This window comes from Hyperoodon ampullatus (assembly GCF_949752795.1).
Source record: "Hyperoodon ampullatus genome assembly, chromosome: 3".
NCBI classification, from domain to species: domain Eukaryota; kingdom Metazoa; phylum Chordata; class Mammalia; order Artiodactyla; family Ziphiidae; genus Hyperoodon; species Hyperoodon ampullatus.
In genome coordinates, this window is record NC_136916.1 from 31,549,315 (window position 1) to 31,570,200 (window position 20,886).

A 20,886-nucleotide genomic window follows, 5' to 3' on the forward strand; every position below is an offset into this window, starting at 1 on the left:
ATGTGGGGCCGGGAGGACAGCCTGTTCCAACCGAGACACCACATCCAGGCCAGTTCCTGTTCCAACAGAAAGAGGGGCCGGTCCTCACCCTGAAAGCGCCGCAGATCCCCTCCCACCTTCCTCCCTATTCACATGCTCACCACAAGCAAAGGGAGCAAACATGGGGCCATGGCGGCCACCCCCCCGGAACCCCACGCTATCCATCGCAGGACAGCAGGGCTATGGCAGCAGCCCTCCACCCACACCCACCCGGGCAGTCCTTTAAAATACTACATCTTGCCAGAACATTCTGAGATAAATGACACAAATTTCAAGAGGGGAAAAGGAGGGGAAACCGGGGAAGAGGAGCCCAGGGAGGCTGCCTGCTTCATCTGCTGCCTTCCAGTCCCCACAGTCCCTTGCCACATGGTGACAGGTGCTGAGACCCGAGCAGGCTCCGAATTTGGGGTGGGGGGGACCAGGACACCACAGGAGCACCACTCCCCGGACGAGGGCCAGCACCTCAGCACCCTGGCCCTTCCCGAGACGCCAAAGGCTGTTAGTAGGGTAGTCCTTAAAACAGGAAGAAGCTAACAGGACACAACTAATGAACTAGTAAAACAAAAGGATGGTAGCCTGAGTCTTTATGCTTTTGTCAAGACCCATAGAATATACGACACAAAGAGTGAACCTAACCCTAATTTAGTTAATAATAATAATAATAATAATAGTGTATCAGTATTGGCTCATCAGTCGTAACTAATGTACCATACTAACACAAGATGTTAATAACAGGGGAAATTAGGGGGTATGGGGGTTACAGGCCATATGGGAACTTTCTGCTCAACTTTTCTGTAAACCTAAAACTGCTGAAATAATTATGCTTCCAAATTTTAAAAAATATGGTGGTTCGACAGATGAATGGATAAAGAAGATGTGGCACATGTATACAATGGAATATTACTCAGCCATAAAAGGAAACGAAATTGAGTTATTTGTAGTGAGGTGGATGGACCTAGAGTCTGTCATACAGAGTGAAATAAGTCAGAAAGAGAAAAACAAATACCGTATGCTAACATGTATATATGGAACCTAAAAAAAAAAAAAATGGTTCTAATGAACCTAGGGGTAGGACAGGAATAAAGACACAGACACAGAGAATGGACTTGAGGACACAGGGAGGGGGAAGGGTAAGCTGCGACGAAGTAAGAGAGTAGCATGGACATATATACACTACCAAATGTAAAATAGATAGCTAGTGGGAAGCAGCTGCATGGCACAGGGAGATCAGCGCTGTGCTTTGGGACCACCTAGAGAGGTGGGATAAGGAGGGTGGAAGGGAGACGCAAGAGGGAGGAGATATGGGGATATACGTATGCATATAGCTGATTCACTTTGTTATACAGCAGAAACTAACATAACACTGTAAAGCAATTATACTCCAATAAAGATGTTAAAAAAAAAAGAATCATAACAACATTCCTCTACTCTACTAGAAGGGCTTAAAAAAACAAAACAAAACAAAAAACAAACAAACAAAAAAAAAACGTTGACAAAACCAAATCCTGATGAGGAAATGCGACAGCTATAACTCATACCTTGCTGATGAGGGTGCAAAATGATGCAGCCACTTTGGGAAACATATTGGCAGCTTCCTACAAAGTTATACAAACACTTATCATAAGACCCAGCCATCCCATTTCTCATATTTACCTAAGTGAGACGAAAACTTACGGTCACATAAAAGCTGTACATGTGTGTTTATAGCAGCTTTATTCATAATAGTAAAAAAACTTGGTGCTGAATTTGACCAATGCTTTTTCTGCATTTATTGTGAAGATCGTTTTTTTCCCCTTTATTCTATTAACATGGTAAACTGTGTTGATTGATTTTCAAATGTTGAATAAACCTTGCCTTTCTGGGATAAACCACCCCCCCCCCAAAAAAATATGGTGGTTGATATTCAGAAGGCTGAATGTAAGAATGGGTATAATTGAGGAGCTGATGGCTAAACTGATAGATGGAGCTAAGGGATTCTCCCAGAATGCAGTGCAAACAGACCTTGGGCAGCACCCCTGGAGGAGGACAGGTTTTTCCTGATTTTAATGAGAGTCACTGGGCTCCAAGAGCATCCATCCCCAACCCCACCACACACACAGTTCCTCTCTCCAAACTGCGGAGCATTAGTAGATTCTCAGGCTTTGGGTTGTTCATCTCATCTTTCCCCAGGACTGCTTTGGGGGGTGAGGGAGACAGCACAGAAAACCTTAGGAACCATGTCAACCTTTGCCTAGATCCTCTGCCTTCCCCTGGCTGTGGCATTTCACAGTTCATGGCCTGAGGGAGAACCACTCTCTCTTTATTTAGCTATTGGTGGTGAATAACTTCTTTGGTTTTCTCCTTTTAAAAAAAATTTATTTCTTTAGAAGGAGTCCCAGTGATGCCTTTCAGAAAAGCAATTCCGCCTTCTCTATCAAAAATTTAAACATGCATATCCTTTTACCCAGCAACTGCATTTCCAGGAGTCACATGTATATGAAATGATGTGAGTATAGGGATTTTCACTGAAGCAATCTTTTTAAAAACTGGAAGCAACCTAAGTGCCCATCAATAGGACAATGGTTAAATAAATTAGGGCAGAGTCCACAAGCTGGAATACTCTGAGACTTTTTTTAAAGAGGTAGGCCAGTATGTACTGACAGAGAGAAATCTTACAAGCCTGGGATTGAGTGAAAACGGCAAGTTAGCTGAAGTATGTGTATGTGTGCATGTCTGTGAGTGTGTGTGTGTGTGTGTGTGTGTGTGTGTGTGTGCGTGTGTGTAGATCTCAGTTACAGACACGGCAAGCCAGCTAGACAATGTATACACATCTGCAAGTCCATGTATGAACGAACACAAAGGCAAACAGAACAGGCCGGAAGGGCTCCCACCAATGCCCACCAGCGCTTCCTCTGTGGACGGCATGCAGATGGGAGAGGAGGCCAAGGGGGCATCACTTTGACTCTATTAAACACGTGCGTACTGGTTGGGTCTTTTACCAAAATGCGTTTCTTATTCAGCAGTATTAACATGAAACCACAGTCTGTGCCTTTGAGGGTTTCACATTCTAGCTGGGAGGTGTCAGCACTGAGAAAACCCACAGTGGGGAACGGCGGCCAGGAGGGAGGGGGCGTGTGTGGAGAGCGCAGGGTCCCGAGGCTCCTCGGGAAGGAAGGTCATCCCTGGCAGAGGGGATCAGAACACGCACAGCATAGGGTGGCTGGGGAAACAGAAACATGGAGGCAGGTGGGGACCAGACACAAGGAGGTGATGGGGGCCAGGACCTGGGCCCAGGGCTGCACTGGACCAGGGGAGGGGGGGCGCTGCTGTGTTGATCTGGGGGAAACCGAGAATTTCGTGTCACCCACTGAGGGGTTCACACGTGTGTATGTGTGTGTGGTGTGTGCATGATGAGTGTGTGTGTATGCATAGATGTGCGCGTGGTGTGTGCATGATGTGTGTGTATGGTATGGGTATGTGTGTATGTGTGTGGTGCATGGTGTGGTATGTGATACATCTAAGTGTGATGCATGTGTATGTATGTGTGTATATAATGTATGTGCGCGATGTGTGTATAGGGTGTGTATGTGTGTATGGGGGGGGGGTGTGGGTGTATGGGGTGGGTGTGTGTATGGGGTGTGTGTGTGTATGATGTGTGTGTGTATGGTGTGTGTGTATGGCAAGTGTGTGCATGTGTGTATATGATGTATGTGTATGATGTGTGTATGGGGTGTGTATGTGTGTATGGTGTGTGTGTGTGTATGGTGTGTGTGTGTGTATGGTATGTGTGTGTATGGGGTGTCTGTGTGTATGGGGTGTGTGTATGGGGTGTGTGTGTGTGTATGATGATGTGTGTGTATGGTGTGTGTGTATGGGTGTGTGTGGTGTGTGTGTGGTGTGTGTGTATGATGTGTGTGTGTGTATGGTGTGTGTGTGTATGGCGAGTGTGTGCATGTGTACACACAAGCCCCGGGGAGGACAGGGCCGATTGCTGAGGACGAACAGCAGGAGCAGCAGGCAGAAGCCACACTCAGGCCCAGAAGCACGTGGACGAAGAGGGTGAGACGCACATCCTCCCCTGGAGCAGCGCTCACAGAGCGTGGTCAGGGTCAGGGCGGGACGTGTTCCCTGACCCCTCTCTGGGGGGCAGTGGGGTCAGTCCAGCGGGGGGTTGTGCTGAGGGGTGCAGGGAGCACAGGTGGCATAGGCCCCATGAGTGCCCACCCAGGAAGAGAAGCAGCTGGTGACAACAGCCCCCTCCTGAAATCTGGGGGACATCAAATCCCAGGGGCCGGCCAGGGGCACCCTCAGAAAAATGATGGGCCTCCAAAAGGAGACCCTACCGCGAAATGGCCCAAACCCCAACCCCACTTAAATATTCCACTGCAACGTCAACCCCTTCGGATGAATGGATAAAGAAGATGTGGCACATGTATACAATGGAATATTACTCAGCCATAAAAAGAAACGATATTGAGTTATTTGTAGTGAGGTGGATGGACCTAGAGTCTGTCATACAGAGTGAAATAAGTCAGAAAGAGAAAAACAAATACTGTATGCTAACACATATATATGGAATGTAAGGAAAACAAAAAAAAAAAAGGTCATGAAGAACCTAGGGGTAAGACAGGAATAAAGACACAGACCTACTAGAGCAGGGACTTGAGGATATGGGGAGGGGGAAGGGTGAGCTGGGACAAAGTGAGAGAGTGGCATGGCCATATATACACTACCAAATGTAAAATATATAGTTAGTGGGAAGCAGCCGCATAGCACAGGGAGATCAGCTCCGTGCTTTGTGACCACCTAGAGGGGTGGGATAGGGAGGGTGGGAGGGAGGGAGACGCAAGAGGGAAGAGATATGGGAACATATGTATATGTATAACTGATTCACTTTGTTATAAAGCAGAAACTAACACACCATTGTAAAGCAATTATACTCCAGTAAAGATGTTAAAAAAAAACAAAACCCTTCACAGACAAAAAATCAAGCAGACAGCATTTTCATATCTTCTTTTTTGTGGAATCTAAAATATGGCACAAATGAACTTATTTATGAAACAGAAACAGACCCACAGACATAGAAAACAAACTTATGGGAATTCCCTGGTGGCGCAGTGGTTAAGAATCCGCCTGCCAATGCAGGGGACACGGGTTCAAGCCCTGGTCCAGGAAGATCCCACATGCCGCAGAGCAACTAAGCCCGTGCGCCGCAACTACTGAAGTCCGTGCACTCTGGAGCCCACAGAGCCCATGGGCCTAGAGCCCATACTCCGCAACAAGAGAAGCCACCACAATGAGAAGCCCGTGCACCACAACGAAGAGTAGTCCCAGCTCCCAGCAACTAGAGAAAGCCCACGCAAAACAAAGACCCAATGCAGCCCAAAATTAATTAATTAATTTAAAAAAAAAGAAGAGGCAATATCTGTATGCTATTTTTTAAAAAAAGAAAACAACCTTATGGTTACCAAAGGGGAAAGTGGGGGAGGTATACATTAGGAGTTTGGGATTAAAAGATACAAACTATTATATATAAAATAGATAAACAACAAGGTCCTACTGTATAGCACAGGGAACTATATTCAATATCCTGTAATAAACCATAATGGAAAAGGATCTGAAAAAGAATATGTACATGTATGTATAACTGAATCACTGTGCTGTACACCAAAAACTAACACAATATTGTAAATCAACTACACTTCAATAAAAAATTAAATTAAAAAAACAAATTAATTAATGAATGAAAATAAAGCCTGCTTCCTTTCAGAAGTCGCTTAAGGAAATTTAAATTCTCCTATAAACCATGCTTGGGAGTGAGCAGCTTTCCCAGGATCTGAAACCACGAAACAGCGGGTGTGAGCGCCCCCCTGCCACCTCCCACCCTCTTTCCACCCTAACCTGCCAGACACTGCCGCCAAAAGTGCTGGATGAAAACCACTTTCCAGCCCCTTCTCAGGAAGCCCTCTTGCATCACGAAAGGACATCTGTGGAATGGCATTAAAGCCTCCAAACACGCTGCAAGAAGCTAAGTGATTTTATGCTACAACCAGGAGAAATTTTTTTAAATATTGATAACGGCTAAAATTCTGCAAACCAAAGCCCCATGAGGTGGGGGCTGATGTCTCCTCTGCTGCAGTAAGTCCATCACCTGACCCAGAACCCTGCACACACGGGGCCCATCACCCTGCCACCCTGTCCGCCCCTCGGCGTCCCCCACAAATGGCAGGGATGTTGTCTTGGGAGGTGTGGACCCATGGGCTTTAAGCTCGGCCACTGGGCAGGTAGGCCGAGCCTGCCCCGTCTGTCTGAAGGTTCTTGCCTTCTGTCCTTGCCTATAACACAGCAAACCACGGTGCGAGGCATCCGATTTACACGGGACAAAACTCAGCAGTCCCTGCCCTGCACAGTGAGGATGTGCTCAGTACCAGAGCATGATCTCCCCAGGGCATGGCAGCCCACGGCCAGGCCACCACGCAGCACGGTGCACAGTAGGTGTTCCACAAGCACTTGCTGAATGATGAGTGAATGGATACATTGATGGATGTTATGTCTCTGAAATCTTACAAAACACTTAATGCACATTTTATTTTTTATTTTTTTTAATATTTATTTATTTACTTATTTATTTATTTTGGCTGCACCGGGTCTTAGTTGAGTCACATGGGATCTTCACTGCTACATGCGGGATCTTTCAGTTGCAGCATGTGGGCTTCTTAGTTGCGGCATGCAGACTTCTTAGTTGCAGCATGCACGCGGGATCTAGTTCCCAGACCAGGGATCGAACCTGGGCCCCTTGCATTGGGAGCGCAGAGTCTTACCCACTGGACCACCAGGGATGTCCCTAATGCACATTTTAGAAGTAAATGCACACACAGGATACTCAAGGTACCTTCAAGCAAAAGGCCCAGGGAGCAAAGGATAAAAATCAGGTGACACTGGGGCCAGGGGCTCATCCTCTCACATCCCTGCAGCCTGGTGGGACTGTCCCATAACTGTAGGAGGGCGCCCAGGTGAAACAAGGCCATCCCCACAGTCCCCAGGGAAATCTGCAGACTAAAGAGAATCAGCCTCCAGAGGGTGCCAGGCTGGATGGAGCACCCCACCCACCAGCCACCCAGCCTCCTCACCCACGCACGCCCGAGTTAGGAGCCAGCAGCTGGAACTCGGGCTTTTTATGCATCTTCACCTCCGTGATGCTGTGATGCTGGGCCAGGTAGGGCAGGATGTGGGTTCTGAATGAAGCCGGGAGCCTGACCCGCTCCCTCCCAGGTTCCAAATCCCCCTGCCCCTGAGCACAGCTTTTCCATTTCAGATTTCAAAGCGCAAAGGACAGATCTTTGAATAACCCGTGCTTCCTAATCCATCGGATATTCTCAGAAATAGCAAGTCTTTTCTCTGGACCTTCCTTGAAATAGCCTGGCCCTTACATATGACAAAATGATGCAAAGTGGCATCTCCGTGACCCAAATACGAACACTGGAAATACTTCCGGGTCTTCCAAATTGCACTAAAAAATACTGAAGACAATTTAATGCCAAGGCCATTTAATAGAATTCGAGACAGCTCAGGCAAATACACTATTAGAGGGAACAGATAACCAATGAAAAATTCAAACAGATACCACTATATAAGTAGAATTGAGGGGGGAAAAATCACTTCATAGCTGTAGAGGATTTCCAAAGACGATGCTCTTGAAATCTCTTTTAAAACAATATGTTCCAACTTCCCACTAATCCAAATTACTCTAGCGATGTCTGCCTTCAGTGGCTAGCCGCAAATATGCATCCTCATTATCTTACTTGGCATGGTGGTATCAAGGAAACTTCTATTTCCATCTTTCCATCACTAAAGCTAACGTGAGTCTCCCATCTGCACTGGTGACAGCTCCCTTTCTGATGAGAAGCAGAAACGTGTCCAGATGGGCTCGGGGCAGCGAGCAGACTGCCCACAAAGCCACCATGATGCGGGGTGGGCGAGGAGGTCATCACAGGGGCCACCTTTTGTTTCTTTTTAACGGGAGACAGTTCTGAATGGCTTAAGCAGGATGTATTTTGATTTGTGAAGCTCTATTAAACTGAAGAAAGAGAAAGAATCCATCCCCACCTCCATACAGAACAAGTGAATATCATTAGCCCCCAGACTGTCAATGAATTAAAACTCCTTCCCTGACCATGCAGAGCAGCCCTGGGTGTGGGCATCTTGTCTCTGCCAAGCAAGCCCGCAGGCCAGCCCCTGCCACACGGCCCTACGGGAGCTACAGATGCCAGCAATGCACTATCTTATTTGTTCAGGGGAAGCAAAACGGTCCAGTGCTGGTGGCTGTGTTCTTTCTTCCCAAACAAGACCTAATTGCTGCTGTCCTCCTCTGGGATCTGGTCTCCCTGGACAGAGAGGGAAGGCAGCCAGCAGAACCTAAACCATCCAGCTCCCTGGATCAGGCCTCAGTGCACTAAGCTCCTGGAAACTCAAAGATGCAGAACCCAAGCACAGAGAACCCCCTGTTTCTGAAGGTATTAATATGAAGTCAAAATTAAAATCATATATTCTTATGGTTCTTTCTTTAAAAGACACAGTCAATGCTTCTTACTGAAAAACCAGAAAATGTAGGTTATTCGTTTTGTGACCCTCCCTTTTGGAAAAGAATCACATAGATGAAAATTGGTACATTCCCTAAAAATCAACACTTATGATCCTTGAAACTCTAATATTTTAATTTTTAAATAATTTCCTATCAAGCCCATTCAATAGAATGCAAACTATCTCGAGCAGACACACTGTTAGATAAATGTGATATGAAACTAAAACTTCAAATAGACGCAGCTATATAAAAATGGAAAGAGAAAAACTGCTTCATTGCTATATAGAATTTCCAAAGATGATGTTCTGGAAACCAGCCATGGTTTTGACATCTATGAAAACAAATCACTGTGGTGCACTGGGACAAGGGCTATAAGAAAATAACCGTGGGAGAACAGAATATAGAAGAAATATTTCTCCTATTTATATATATTGGGTTGGCCGAAAAGTTCGTCCAGTTTTTCCGTATGTTCCCGAACGAACGTTTTGGCCAACCCAATACACATATAGTCTTCTATATATATAACTGAATCACTGTGCTGTATACCTGAAACTAACATAGCACTGTAAAACAACTATACTTCAACTAATAAAATAAAATACTATTTTTTTAAAAGCCAGAACAACAACAACAACAAAAACTGTGGTAACTCTCTCAACCGACGCGGGTGGTGTGCTGTAGAGGACTGAAGCACAGTCCAGGTGCCCTGGATTGAAAGTTCCTTCACCAGCCATCTCCACGGATGAGAAATGGCCCAACCGTCATGCCTCTGACAGAAGACATTGAAGACTGCTGTTAGGATGCAAGTCACATCTGCCGGGGCAGCGCTTTCATTTATTGCCCACCCTTAAGGTTTCAGCAGGAATTACTGGGCCAGACACTGTTAACCCACCAGTCCCTGAGCTCTTCCCATTTCCTGCCTGGTGCTACTGGACACCTTACACTGTGACTGCCATCATACCTGAGGACAGACACCTCTGACCCCATCTACCACGTAACTACACAGGATCAGTCATTGGCTACCGCAAAGCCCTGAAGAAATGAGACGATTCTTTCACTCAGGCTGAATAATCCCATACTGGAGGGGCTTCTAATGAAAAGCCATATTCCCTGACCCCAACTTCCCCACACCACTGCCAATCCTCTTCCTTAGTTCGGATTTTAATTCTTCTGGTGGCTATTTCCATCTCTCTCAATAATATTTTTACACCTCTATTTCTGGATATATTATCAACTTCAGATAAAATGTACTGACATCCTTATACAAGAGGTGACACGTTGCAGGACCTCCTGGGCTCTTGTGCCGCTGACTGTGATCACAATAGCCATGGCAGGCGCTCCCATCCTGACGAAGGGCTCCGGGAGAAACACATCCTCCGGAGAAGCTCCCACCAATTCTGGGAACAGAGACGCACCCTTTGGGTGGCCTGTGACCATGTAGCCCTCAGGATGAATACAAGCTCTTTTCTCTTTTTGAACTTGTTAAAGCCCTAGATAGGAGGTGCCATTCACTTGGCCTGTCCCTGCTGCTCTTTGCGGGTAGGGACTGGCTCCCACACCCATCTGCACCCTCCAGTCTCAGCAGCAGGCCCAGGCGCCCGTGGAGACTACATGTGCGCCTGCTGAGAGCAGAAGCAAGCGAGCACCAGTGTGGTCAGCCCCCACCTGCCAAGGCGCAGAGGCTGTGAACCGCAGAGACCGAGGTCTCGCCGCTTTGCTCTTTCTACTACACGACGTATTCTTGATGTCCAACGGATGAACGGATAAACAAAATGTGGCATGTACATACAATGGAATGTGACTTGGCCTTAAAAAAGAAGGAACCCCTAAATGCGTAAGGAACTCATACAACTCTGAAAAACACAATTTTTTCATGGGCAAAGGACCTAAATAGATTTTTCCAAAGACATACAAATAGCCACAGGCACATGAAAAGGTGCTCAACATCACCGATCATCAGGGAAATGCCAATCAAAACCACAGTGAAGGGCTTCCCTGGTGGCGCAGTGGTTGAGAGTCCGCCTGCCGATGCAGGGGACACGGGTTCGTGCCCCGGTCCTGGAAGATCCCACATGCCGCAGAGCGGCTGGGCCCGTGAGCCATGGCCGCTGGGCCTGCGCATCCGAAGCCTGTGCTCCGCAGCGGGAGAGGCCACAGAGGTGAGCGGCCCGCGTACCGCAAAAAAAAAAAAAAAAAAAAAACCACAGTGAAGTATCACCTCACACCTGTTAGAATGGCCATCACCAAAAAGACAACAAATAACAAGCATTGACGAGCACGTGGAGAAAAGGGAGCCCTCGTGCTCTGTTGGTGGGAATGTAATTTGGTGCAGCCACTATGGAAAACAGTGTGGAGGCTCCTCAAAAAATTTAAAATACAACTACCATACGATCCAGCAATTCTGCTTCTGGGTATATATCCAAAAAAAAAAATGAAATCACTATCTCAAAGAGGTACCTGCACTCAAATTTTCATTACAGCATTATTTACAATAGCCAAGATATGGAAGCAGGGGACTTCCCTGGTGGTGCAGTGGTTAAGAATCTGCCTGCTAATACAGGGGACATGGGTTCGAGCCCTGGTCTAAGAAGATCCCACATGCCGCGGAGCTACTAAGCCCGTGCGCCACAGGTACTGAGCCTGCGCTCTAGAGCCCGCGAGCCACAACTTCTGAAGCCCGTGCGCCTAGAGCCCGTGCTCCAAAACAAGAGAAGCCACCGCAGTGAGAAGCCCGAGCACAGCAACGAAGAGTAGCCCCCGCTTGCAGATTAGGAATCTGTACTTCCACTGCAGGGGACATGGGTTCGATCCCTGGTTGGGGAGCTAAGAGCCTGCAGGCCACACAGTGTGGCCAAACAAGATAGATAGATAGATAGATAGATAGATAGATAGATAGATAGATAAAAGAAGGAAATCCTATCATTTGTGATGAAACTGGAGGGCATTATGCTAAGTGAAATAAGACAGAGACAGACAAATACACACTACTTATGTGATCTCACTTAGACGTGGAATTGTGGTTTCCAGGGGCTGGGGGAGGGGGAAATGGGGAGTTTGTGTTTATGCAGACAGAGTTTCAGTTTGGCAAGATGAAAAAGTTTTGGAGGTGGATGGTGGTAACGGTTGCACAACAAAGTGACTGTACTTAATACCACTGAACTGTACATATAAAAATGATTAAAGTGGTACATTTCATGTTATGCATATTTTACCACAATTTTAAAAACTTAAAAAAATTAAGATATCCTTGACGCCAGAAGACAGAGTGGGGGGCGCCACAGCTGTCTCATCAGCTGATGTTCCCAGATGTTTCCTCTCCCCGTGGAGGGGCCCCGAGCCTGGGGCAACCGAAAGAGAAGCCTCTGTCTAAAAAATAACTTTGGTGGAATGACTGTCAAGGAACAAGGAGCAAGACTCACTCCGGGAGGATGAGATGGGAGACAGAGAAGATACTCCACTGCTTCTCTGAATGGTAAGGAGCCCAGAGGCCCTTCTTATCAAAATCGGGGAGAGGTGCCCTTTCTACGGCACAAGCAGCTCACAGGAGGCGCCAGGCCGGGGGCTCCGGAAAATCCAGGGGCTCCAGCCTCGTTCAGGAGCACCACCCCACACTCATGGGGCACCTGAGAGAGGCAGAGGTATAATCTGCAAACACACAAGAGGATATTTTTACCAATGGTAAAGTGGATTTTTTTTTTAACAAGCATTAAGATTTTTTTTAACAGACTTTGGAAATGAAAGGGTTCCCATCTGTATGTGTCAAGGCGAGATCCCCTTTCTGGCACTTCCGAGGCTGCATCAGGGTTGATTCAAATAGAAAACACACCTTCTCTGGCATCTACTCCTCTGGGGAAAGGCAGACTTTATGGCTGAAAGGGTGACCGAGCTCTCCCAAGTTGAGACGCTACAACAAACAGCTCAGATACTCTCTGACTCGGGAACATTTCACGAGCCAGCTATGGGGAGAGGCGGTGAGCGGTCGTGTCGACGGTGGGACCCTGATCCCAGCGCTCCAATGTCAGTGAAAGCGAACAGTTTTGTTGCAGAGAATAGCCAGGCCCTGCCAGGCTCTCTGGGACCTGCACTTCCATCCCACCTGGCACCCGCCTGCCTCTGCATCCTGGCCAGCATCTCTGGCCATCACAGAAGCCCGTGAAATCCTGCTATGCCTTGCTCCCGCTGAAGGCCAAATCAAAACCACTCGGCGCAGCATACGAAATGTTTCTGGACAAAATGCAGCAAAATAAAAGCCACATGGGCCCCTCCTTCGCCCTCCCTCCCTGGGCCACGGCTGGCCCGTCCAATGATGCACACAGGTGGCCTCAGATCTGAGCCAGGATCCGCCCAGGCCACCATGGAGCCAGGACTGTGAAGCAGGCTTCAGCGACACATTTTCCATTAAACGAAAGAAAAATGGGCGATTGTGAGCAGTCATACGAATGTAGTGAAATGCTCTCGCAGTCCACTCATTCGAAATAAAACCCATCCCATTAGGAGGACTGTAATTGCAGCCCATTCTACTCTGGATGAGGCCGATTGTCGGAAGTTAAGGGTTTAAAATTGAAAATCAAAGAGCGGTTCCTCAGTGATTCCCAGGAAATGAGGAGCACACAAGAAGGTATTAAACCCACCCACACAAAGACTTGTCCCCAACCCACACCAAGAATCCTAAAAGTCACCTTAACAGATTTCAAACTTCCAAGTAAAACACAATGACGTAAATAAGTCCTTAATCATACTGCACTGAGTTACCAGATTTTAATGACACTACCTCTCCAGGTCAGGGGGACCTGACAAAGCTAACCCCACCGCCATGAAAAGTCGCCTGCCCCTTTTTATCACTTAGAATACAAATTCCAGGGACTTCCCCGGTGGTCCAGTGGTTAGGACTCTGCGCTTTCAATGCAGGGGGCCCGGGTTCAATCCCTGGTCGGGGGAACTAAGATCCTGCAAGCCGTGTAGCATGGCCAAAAAAACCCAAAAAACAACAACAACCATTCCAGAACCCATCCCAAACTGGAAGGAAGGACCCCAATGAAACGGAACTCCTGTCCCGCTGATCAGGGAAATACACTCTTCTCAAATAACCGAGCCCCACCCACCCCCTGGCATCAGACCTCACTCACCCTGGTCTCCCATCCAGGGCCCTTGGACTTGGTCTCCATCTCCCGCATGCTGGGAGTCACTTCCTGTCCACGGTGGACGTCCTGTTCCTACTCCTGGCCATCCCTCTAACCAGAGTTTCTGGTGCCACAGGGAAAGAGTGGGTTTTCTTGCTAGTTGCTCCCCCACTAAATTCTGACACGGCTGGCCTGGTTCCACTTCCATCAGCTCTGAAGATGGCACAGAAAGCCCTGCCTCTTCCTCCCGCTGGGCACCCTCGTGTGAGTGGAGAAAGTGAGCCTGAACGAGGCCAGAAATGGGGTGTCAGGGAACCTCAGAGGGGAAGGGGTTCCTGGAAGATGGGGCGGCAATAATCAAAACACCCCATCCGCAACCCATAGCCCGGGGCAGGCTCCCCCAACCCACAGACTGCAGACCCCACCCACGAGGCCAGGGTCCTTCGACCCCACGCTCTGCGGCCAGAAGATGGCTCTCTCCTCTACAGTCACGAGATCACTATTAGAAGGCAATATTTGAAACACAGAGATGGCATATCTCCATACATTAATTATGAGCTCTTTCACTGTTTGGTAATGAAATAATACATGGAAACTCTACATGTCAGAACACGGCATCTACCTAAAGAGGGCTCAAAACCACTCCTAAATTCAGAATCTTTGGAAGTAAAAGAGACGGTCACACTTGTTGACACACAGTGCTGCTGGCCTGGAGGAAGGGAACCGCAGCAGAGAAGGGCGGGCCTCCCCAGCCGCCCCCTCCCCACCATTCAGAGTGGGGAGCCCTGCCCCCCACCGCCCAGGCCTCCAGCTTCTGGTTTTTAAGACTCTCAGGATTTGGGAATGAGACTGAGTACACAAGCACTTTAAAATTCATTACCAGGAGGTTCCCACAGACTTTGCTTCCATGCATAGGAAATAGTCCATTTCTCCAAGTACTTGCCTACAAGTTCAATTCGGGGGAACTGATGTAGATTGTTCCATTTTGGGTTCTTCAACCGGAGGAAATTTTAAAATACTTCCTTCCAGCTCAACAGAGCGAATCCACTTATCTACTGCTTCTGTGAAAGGAGGACAAAGACCCTCCTGGGGCCGCCGAATCTGGCAGCAGCTTCTCCCTGGATTCTCAGGGCAGCCAACGGCGTCGGGGGAACAGGACACCAGGCCAAGGGCCCCATGGTGGCGACCAGCCTGACTCATGCACCGGGGTGGTCCCAGGTGGTTCACGAAGAGGGCCTGGCGTCAATCCATTTGCCAAATCGCCAGAGAAATAAGGTATTTTTTAAATAAATAATAGCTCGTGAGCCCAGGGTTCGGGTCCCCCACCCATGGGGTCAGCGCCCCAGCACCCCCAGCATGGGGGTAGGGTGCTCTCAGGGAAGGGATGTCTCCCTAGAAGAATGTTATCACACCTCAGGATCAGCCTGTGTGTCACAGGGAAGCCTCTGAAGCTCCCCACAGGCTCCCCCATGGGTTCTTGGTTTCCTCTCAAAACCCCAAAAGCAAACCCCGGACCAGGGGCCCTAGGTAGCCTGCGTGCTGGGAGGCCCCCCAGGGGAGTCAGCTGAAATGCTATTTGCTGGACCCCTGGCTCAGTGGTGCAGCATCAAAGGAGGGAGAGGGAGGGGTAGGGGATGGGGAGGAGCAGGGGGAGGGGAGGGGGAGAGGGAGGGAAAGGAGAGGGAGGGGGAGGGGAGGGGGGAGCAGGGAGGGAGGGGGAGGAGCAAGGGGAGGGGAGGGGATGGGGAGGAGCAGGGGGAGGGGAGGGGATGGGGAGGAGCAGGGGGAGGGGAGGGGATGGGGAGGAGCAGGGAGGGAGTGGGAGGACAGGAAAGAGGGAGGGAGGGAAGCCAGGCAGGCCCTCCCCCTCACACAGGGTCTGTGGGCAATGGAGCCTTTCTGGAGGTCAATCTGCAGCTTTCACATTCGGCCCAGCCATTCTACTTCTGGAAACGTACCGTAAGGAAAGAATCATGGGGATCTGCCGAAAAAGAAAAGGGCTTCCCTGGTGGCACAGTGGTTAAGAATCCGCCTGCCAAGGTAGGGGACACTGGTTCGAGCCCTGGTCCAGGAAGATCCCACATGCCGCGGAGCAACTAAGCCTGTACTCCACAACTACTGAGCCTGCGCTGTAGAGCCCGCAAGCCACAACTACTGAAGCCCACGTGCCTAGAGCCTGTGCTCCGCAACAAGAGAAGCCACGGCAATGAGAAGCCCACGCACCGCAACAAAGAATAGCCCCCACTCGCCGCAGCTAGAGAAAGCCGGCGCGCAGCAACTAAGACCCAACACAGCCAAAAATTAATTAATTAATTAATTAATTAATAATTAAAAAAAAGAAAAACTACAGGGTGTTTATGACAGCATCGTTCAGGGCAGAAAAACATTCTAAACAAGCCCAATGTCCAAGAGAGGGGCATGGGTCAGTGCACGACGGACAAACTCCCATCGCTGCGGGTGGAAGAAAGAGGCTCCCAGCGCAGCGGAGGGGGAGGTATGTGGGCAGCTGTGCACGTGCCAAGCACACAGAAGAACCCGCGTGAACAATGCCTCTCCCCACCCCCCACTGCAGGAAAAATCCAGGATGTCTAAGTTTCCTGTTTGCTGATGTCTATTTTCTAATACAATGAACTGGGAGGCTTGTGATAACTAAAGTTGTTAAAAGAAAAAGTGTTCTCTCTTGCCCAAAACTGCTTTAATACTAAACAACTGCGTTAAGCCATATGACACTGCTTATATTTGACCACTTCTGACTTAACAAAAACAGCCATTTCATAGGGTTCAACATGATCTTGTCCTAAAACCCAGATGAGCCGTGAGACCCATAGGAATCATTTCCTCTCAGGGACTTGTGAGGGGCCGTGACTGACTGACCCTCTCGGTGCGGGTCTCCCGTTCCCCCAGGAGACACCAGCCCCACCGTGCCGAGCGCCTCCCACGCGCCCAATGCCACCGCGACCCTGTGCGAGGATCGTCTCATCCGTAACTCACGTCATCTTGCAAAGCGTGCGGGCGGCTTCGGGGGGCAGGCCGGGTCCAGACAAGCCCTTCCCACCCTCCATCCTTGCTGTCTGGGCTCATTTACAAAACGGGGTCCTGACTGGGCTTCTCTCTCCCCTGCAGGGCTCGCTCCTTCCTCTGAATCCTGCACCTCCTCCAAAAATACTGGAAGTGACCATTACAAAAATTAAAGAAGAGGTAATTACCCCAAACCAGGGTTCCAGCTGCCGGCTAGACCTGTTTTCCCGTGTCCCCACCAGGCCACCCTTCCTGTGGAAACACAGCTGTCCCAACCACCTACTCAGCGCTGGCCATGAATCCTCAGCCAGCCCAGAAACACAGACACTCAGCTCCCTTTTGCCTCCTGGCTGAACTGCCAACCGCACACACATCAGCTTTGGTCCATGATGTCGTCTGTGACCAATGTCACCCCCTAAAAAAATGGCCACTCGTCACTCACAGAAGTGACCCAGGGCTGATCAGGGGAGGGCAGCCGTCTCAGGACCTCAACCCATAAGAAGGGAGCAGAAATCATGAGAGAAATGCAAATCAAAACTACAATGAGGTATCACCTCACACAGGTCAGAATGGCCATCCTCCCAAAATTTACAAACAATAAATGCTGGAGAGGGTGTGGAGAAAAGGGAACCCTCCTGCACTGTTGGTGGGAATGTAAATTGATACAGCCACTATGGAGAACAGTATGGAGGTTCCTCAAAAAAATAAAAATAGAGTTGCCATATGATCCAGTGATCCCATTCCTGGGCATATATCCAGAGAAAACTCTGATTCGAAAAGATACATGCACCCCTATGTTCATAGCAGCACTATTTACAATAGTCAAGACACGGAAACAACTTAAATGTCTGTCAACAGATGAATGGATAATGAAGACATGGTACATATACACAAAGGAATACCATAAAAAAGAATGGAATAATACCATTTGCAGCAACATGGATGCAACTAGAGATTATCATACTAAGCAAAATAAGTCAGAAAGACAATTACCATATGATATCACTTATACATGGGATCTATAACATGACACAGATGAACTTACCTATGAAACAGAAACAGACTCATGGACATAGAGAACAGACTTCTGGTTGACAAGGGGGAGGGAGCTGGGGGAGGGGTGGAGTGGGAATTTGGGATTAGCAGATCCAAGCTATTATATATGGATAAACAACAGGGTCCTACTGAACAGCACAGAGAACTATATTCAGTACCCTGTGATAAACCATAATGGAAAAGAATATAAAGAAAATAATGTGTATATATATATATATATATATATATATATATATATATATATATATAACTGAATCACTGTGTTGTACAGCAGAAAAATTTTTTAACATCTTTATTGGAGTACAAATGCTTTACAATGGTGCGTTAGTTTCTGCTTTATAACAAACTGAATCAGTTATACATATACATATGTTCCCATATCTCTTCCCTCTTGCATCTCCCTCCCTCCCACCCTCCCTATCCCACCCCTCTAGGTGGTCACAAAGCACCAAGCTGTACAGCAGAAATTAACACAACACTGTAACTCAACTATACTTCAATTTTAATTTAAAAAAAAAAATTTTTTTTAAAGAAGGAAGCAGAGGCCCAGGGCGCTGATTTCTGGAGTTGTCAGACAGAGGAAACCTGGGGAGGGTGCCCGCAAGCTTACCGGGGGGCTTATCTCACCTGGGGATGGCCCCCAGCACCCGTGCAGACTGCATCTGAGAAGCTGGTTCTTTCCAAGCACCCAGAAATCTGGGGCATTAAAAAAATCTATTCTAAATACTGGACTGAACTTTCCCTCAGGTTCCATGTGGAGAGGAAAGAAGGAAGACCAACAGGGATGACAAAGCCAAGGGTCTGGAGCTGGACGGGGGCGGGGGGGATGGACAGCAAGGCTCGGAGCCCAGGTCCCACCGCCAGGAACCCCGGGGTGACAGGACTCAAACTGCCCTCCAATTTCTTTCAAAAGACATTTTTTTTCCTAAATAGTTGTAGACCTACAAACAAATTGTGCAGATAGTGCAGATCTCATAGAATACCCTCACATCTGATTTGCCCAGTCATTAAATCTTACATCAAAGTCGCACATTTGTTACAGTTAATGAACCAATATCAGTGTGTTACTGCTAACCAAGGCTATGCTCTATTGACGTTTCCCTAGTTTTAACCCAGTGTCCTTTATCTGCTCCAGGATCCCACCCATTCTATCTAAACGTCCTCTCTCCTTTGGCTTCTCTTGGCTGTGACAGATTCTCAGATTTTGGTGAAACTACGGTTTCATCTGTTCTAAGGAGTGCTGCTCAGGTATTTGATAGAACGCCCCTCTGTTGGAATTGAACTGCTGTTTTCCTTGTGATTAGATAGAAGTTTGGGGGTCTGGGCAGAAAGGCCACCGAGCTGAAGAGCCATCCCCATCACATCCCATGGAGGGGCACACCGTCAAGGTGACCCATCACTGCTGGTGGACCTGGATCCCGTGGCCGAGGCAGGGTTATCAGGTTTCTCCACTGTCAAGTTCCTCTGTTTCCCCTTTTCCAGGCTGTGCTCTTTGGAAGGACATTACCAGGTACAGCCCACGCTTGAAGAGGGAGGAGTTCCGCCCCCCCTCATTTCTGTTGTCACCACCAGCAGGGACCACCTCCTGCAGGCCTGAATCTCCCTCTGTGGCCACACCCCACAGAAGCCCCATTTGGCCCTTCCTTCTTTTTTTTTTTTTGATTTTACTTTTTGTTTTATTTTTATTACACACTACAAAATACACTTCATGCTACACAATACACTGCATAACCTAGCAGGGGTAGACAAGCATAACTGAGTTATTTTTCATCCATCAGGAAAATGCTTCCTTAATCAATGTTCTCCAAACCCTCTGACACATAGTAACGATTAACTCCAGAGATGCGCCTATCTCTTTCCATCAAATTCCACTGATATGAATAATGGGCAACCCTTTCTTCCTTGCTCCCGTTAGTGAACCTGTGGATGCATGCAGTGGCCATTCCCGGGATGAATAAGCACGCGGCCATGACGGCGATCCCGGGGAGAATCTCGAACCACATCGAGACACCGTTACCAAAGCCAAACACGTCCTTCCAAGCTCCTTAAAGGTGACCCGGCTTCAATCCCTTTCCGGTAACTGGCCCTTTCTTCTTATCTCTACTGAGGCCAACACACACAAATCAAAAGCTCCCTGAGGGTCCAATCTCCTCCGCATGGTTTCCTGTGTGCCTGCAAGGACCCAGCGTGCTGCTTTGCCCTCTGCACATGCTGAAATGTCTCCTTCTGAGCTGTCCCGATGTCCCCAGGGTGGCCAGGCTGCCAGGAGCAGCCCTCAGGACAGCAAGAGCTGGGCAGGCCCCTGGCGGAAGTCCAGCTCCTTAGCTAACCATCCAGGGCAAAGCTGCTCCTGGCCCAGGCCCACACCCTCCTCCACCCACTGGCCACATAAGAGGAGAGCTGGGGAGATGCGTTGCAGACGGTGCGGTCAGGGAGGCTGCAGGAGGTGCAGCTGGAGGGCACTCACTGGACTCAGCGAATTTGCGTTTCTAGACTTCTGAACCACACCACCCACAGATATGACCCGCTCCTAAAATCCCAACCATGGACAAAGTACTGGGACCCCACACACTCAAGCAGAGGTGCTCTCCATATCACAAACAGCAGCCCAGGACCTTGGGGAGAGGCTGAGCAGAGCTGCAGGGCCCGCTGCTCCAGGCTGGCTCCCCACGGGCCCCGGAGGGTGGGTGCAGCGCCACCCAGGCCCCAGCCTCCGCCTGTCCAGGCACAGCCCTCAAACCCCCGTTCTGATCCTCGAGCCACACAGCTGAAGCCTCCGTGCTATCCCAGCACCAGGACTGGGCCGGGAGTCCAGCATAGTGGAGCCAGGAGCATGCCTAGGACCACTGAGGCCAGGTGTCACCTCCCGGCCTCCCCTGCGTCTCTGTGGACCACCTCAGAGGAGACCACTATGCTGTGGGTCTCGTCTATTTCAGATGGCGCAGGACACAGACCACGTGTGCACAAGCTCGGATGCGATGACCACACGTGGGACCCAGCCCAAAGCTGGACGGCTGATGGACAGTCTCCCAGCACAACTGGAGGGGTGGGAGGGGCCGGGAAGGCTGCCAGGGAGCGCTGTGGACCCAGACA

General features: G+C 48.9%; 1 protein-coding gene across 1 annotated transcript; it reads right to left on the reverse strand.

The window, feature by feature from the left end:
- Window positions 1-19,222: 19,222 nt before the first annotated feature.
- LOC307049809 (NADH dehydrogenase [ubiquinone] 1 alpha subcomplex subunit 1-like) lies at window positions 19,223-19,796 on the reverse strand (the record flags this gene model as incomplete). The annotated part of the gene is made up of 1 exon (XM_079699418.1): window positions 19,223-19,796. One exon carries the CDS (start codon window positions 19,794-19,796, stop codon window positions 19,584-19,586), a length of 213 nt encoding a protein of 70 aa, XP_079555544.1. The 3' UTR covers window positions 19,223-19,583.
- Between the last annotated feature and the right edge of the window lie 1,090 nt (window positions 19,797-20,886).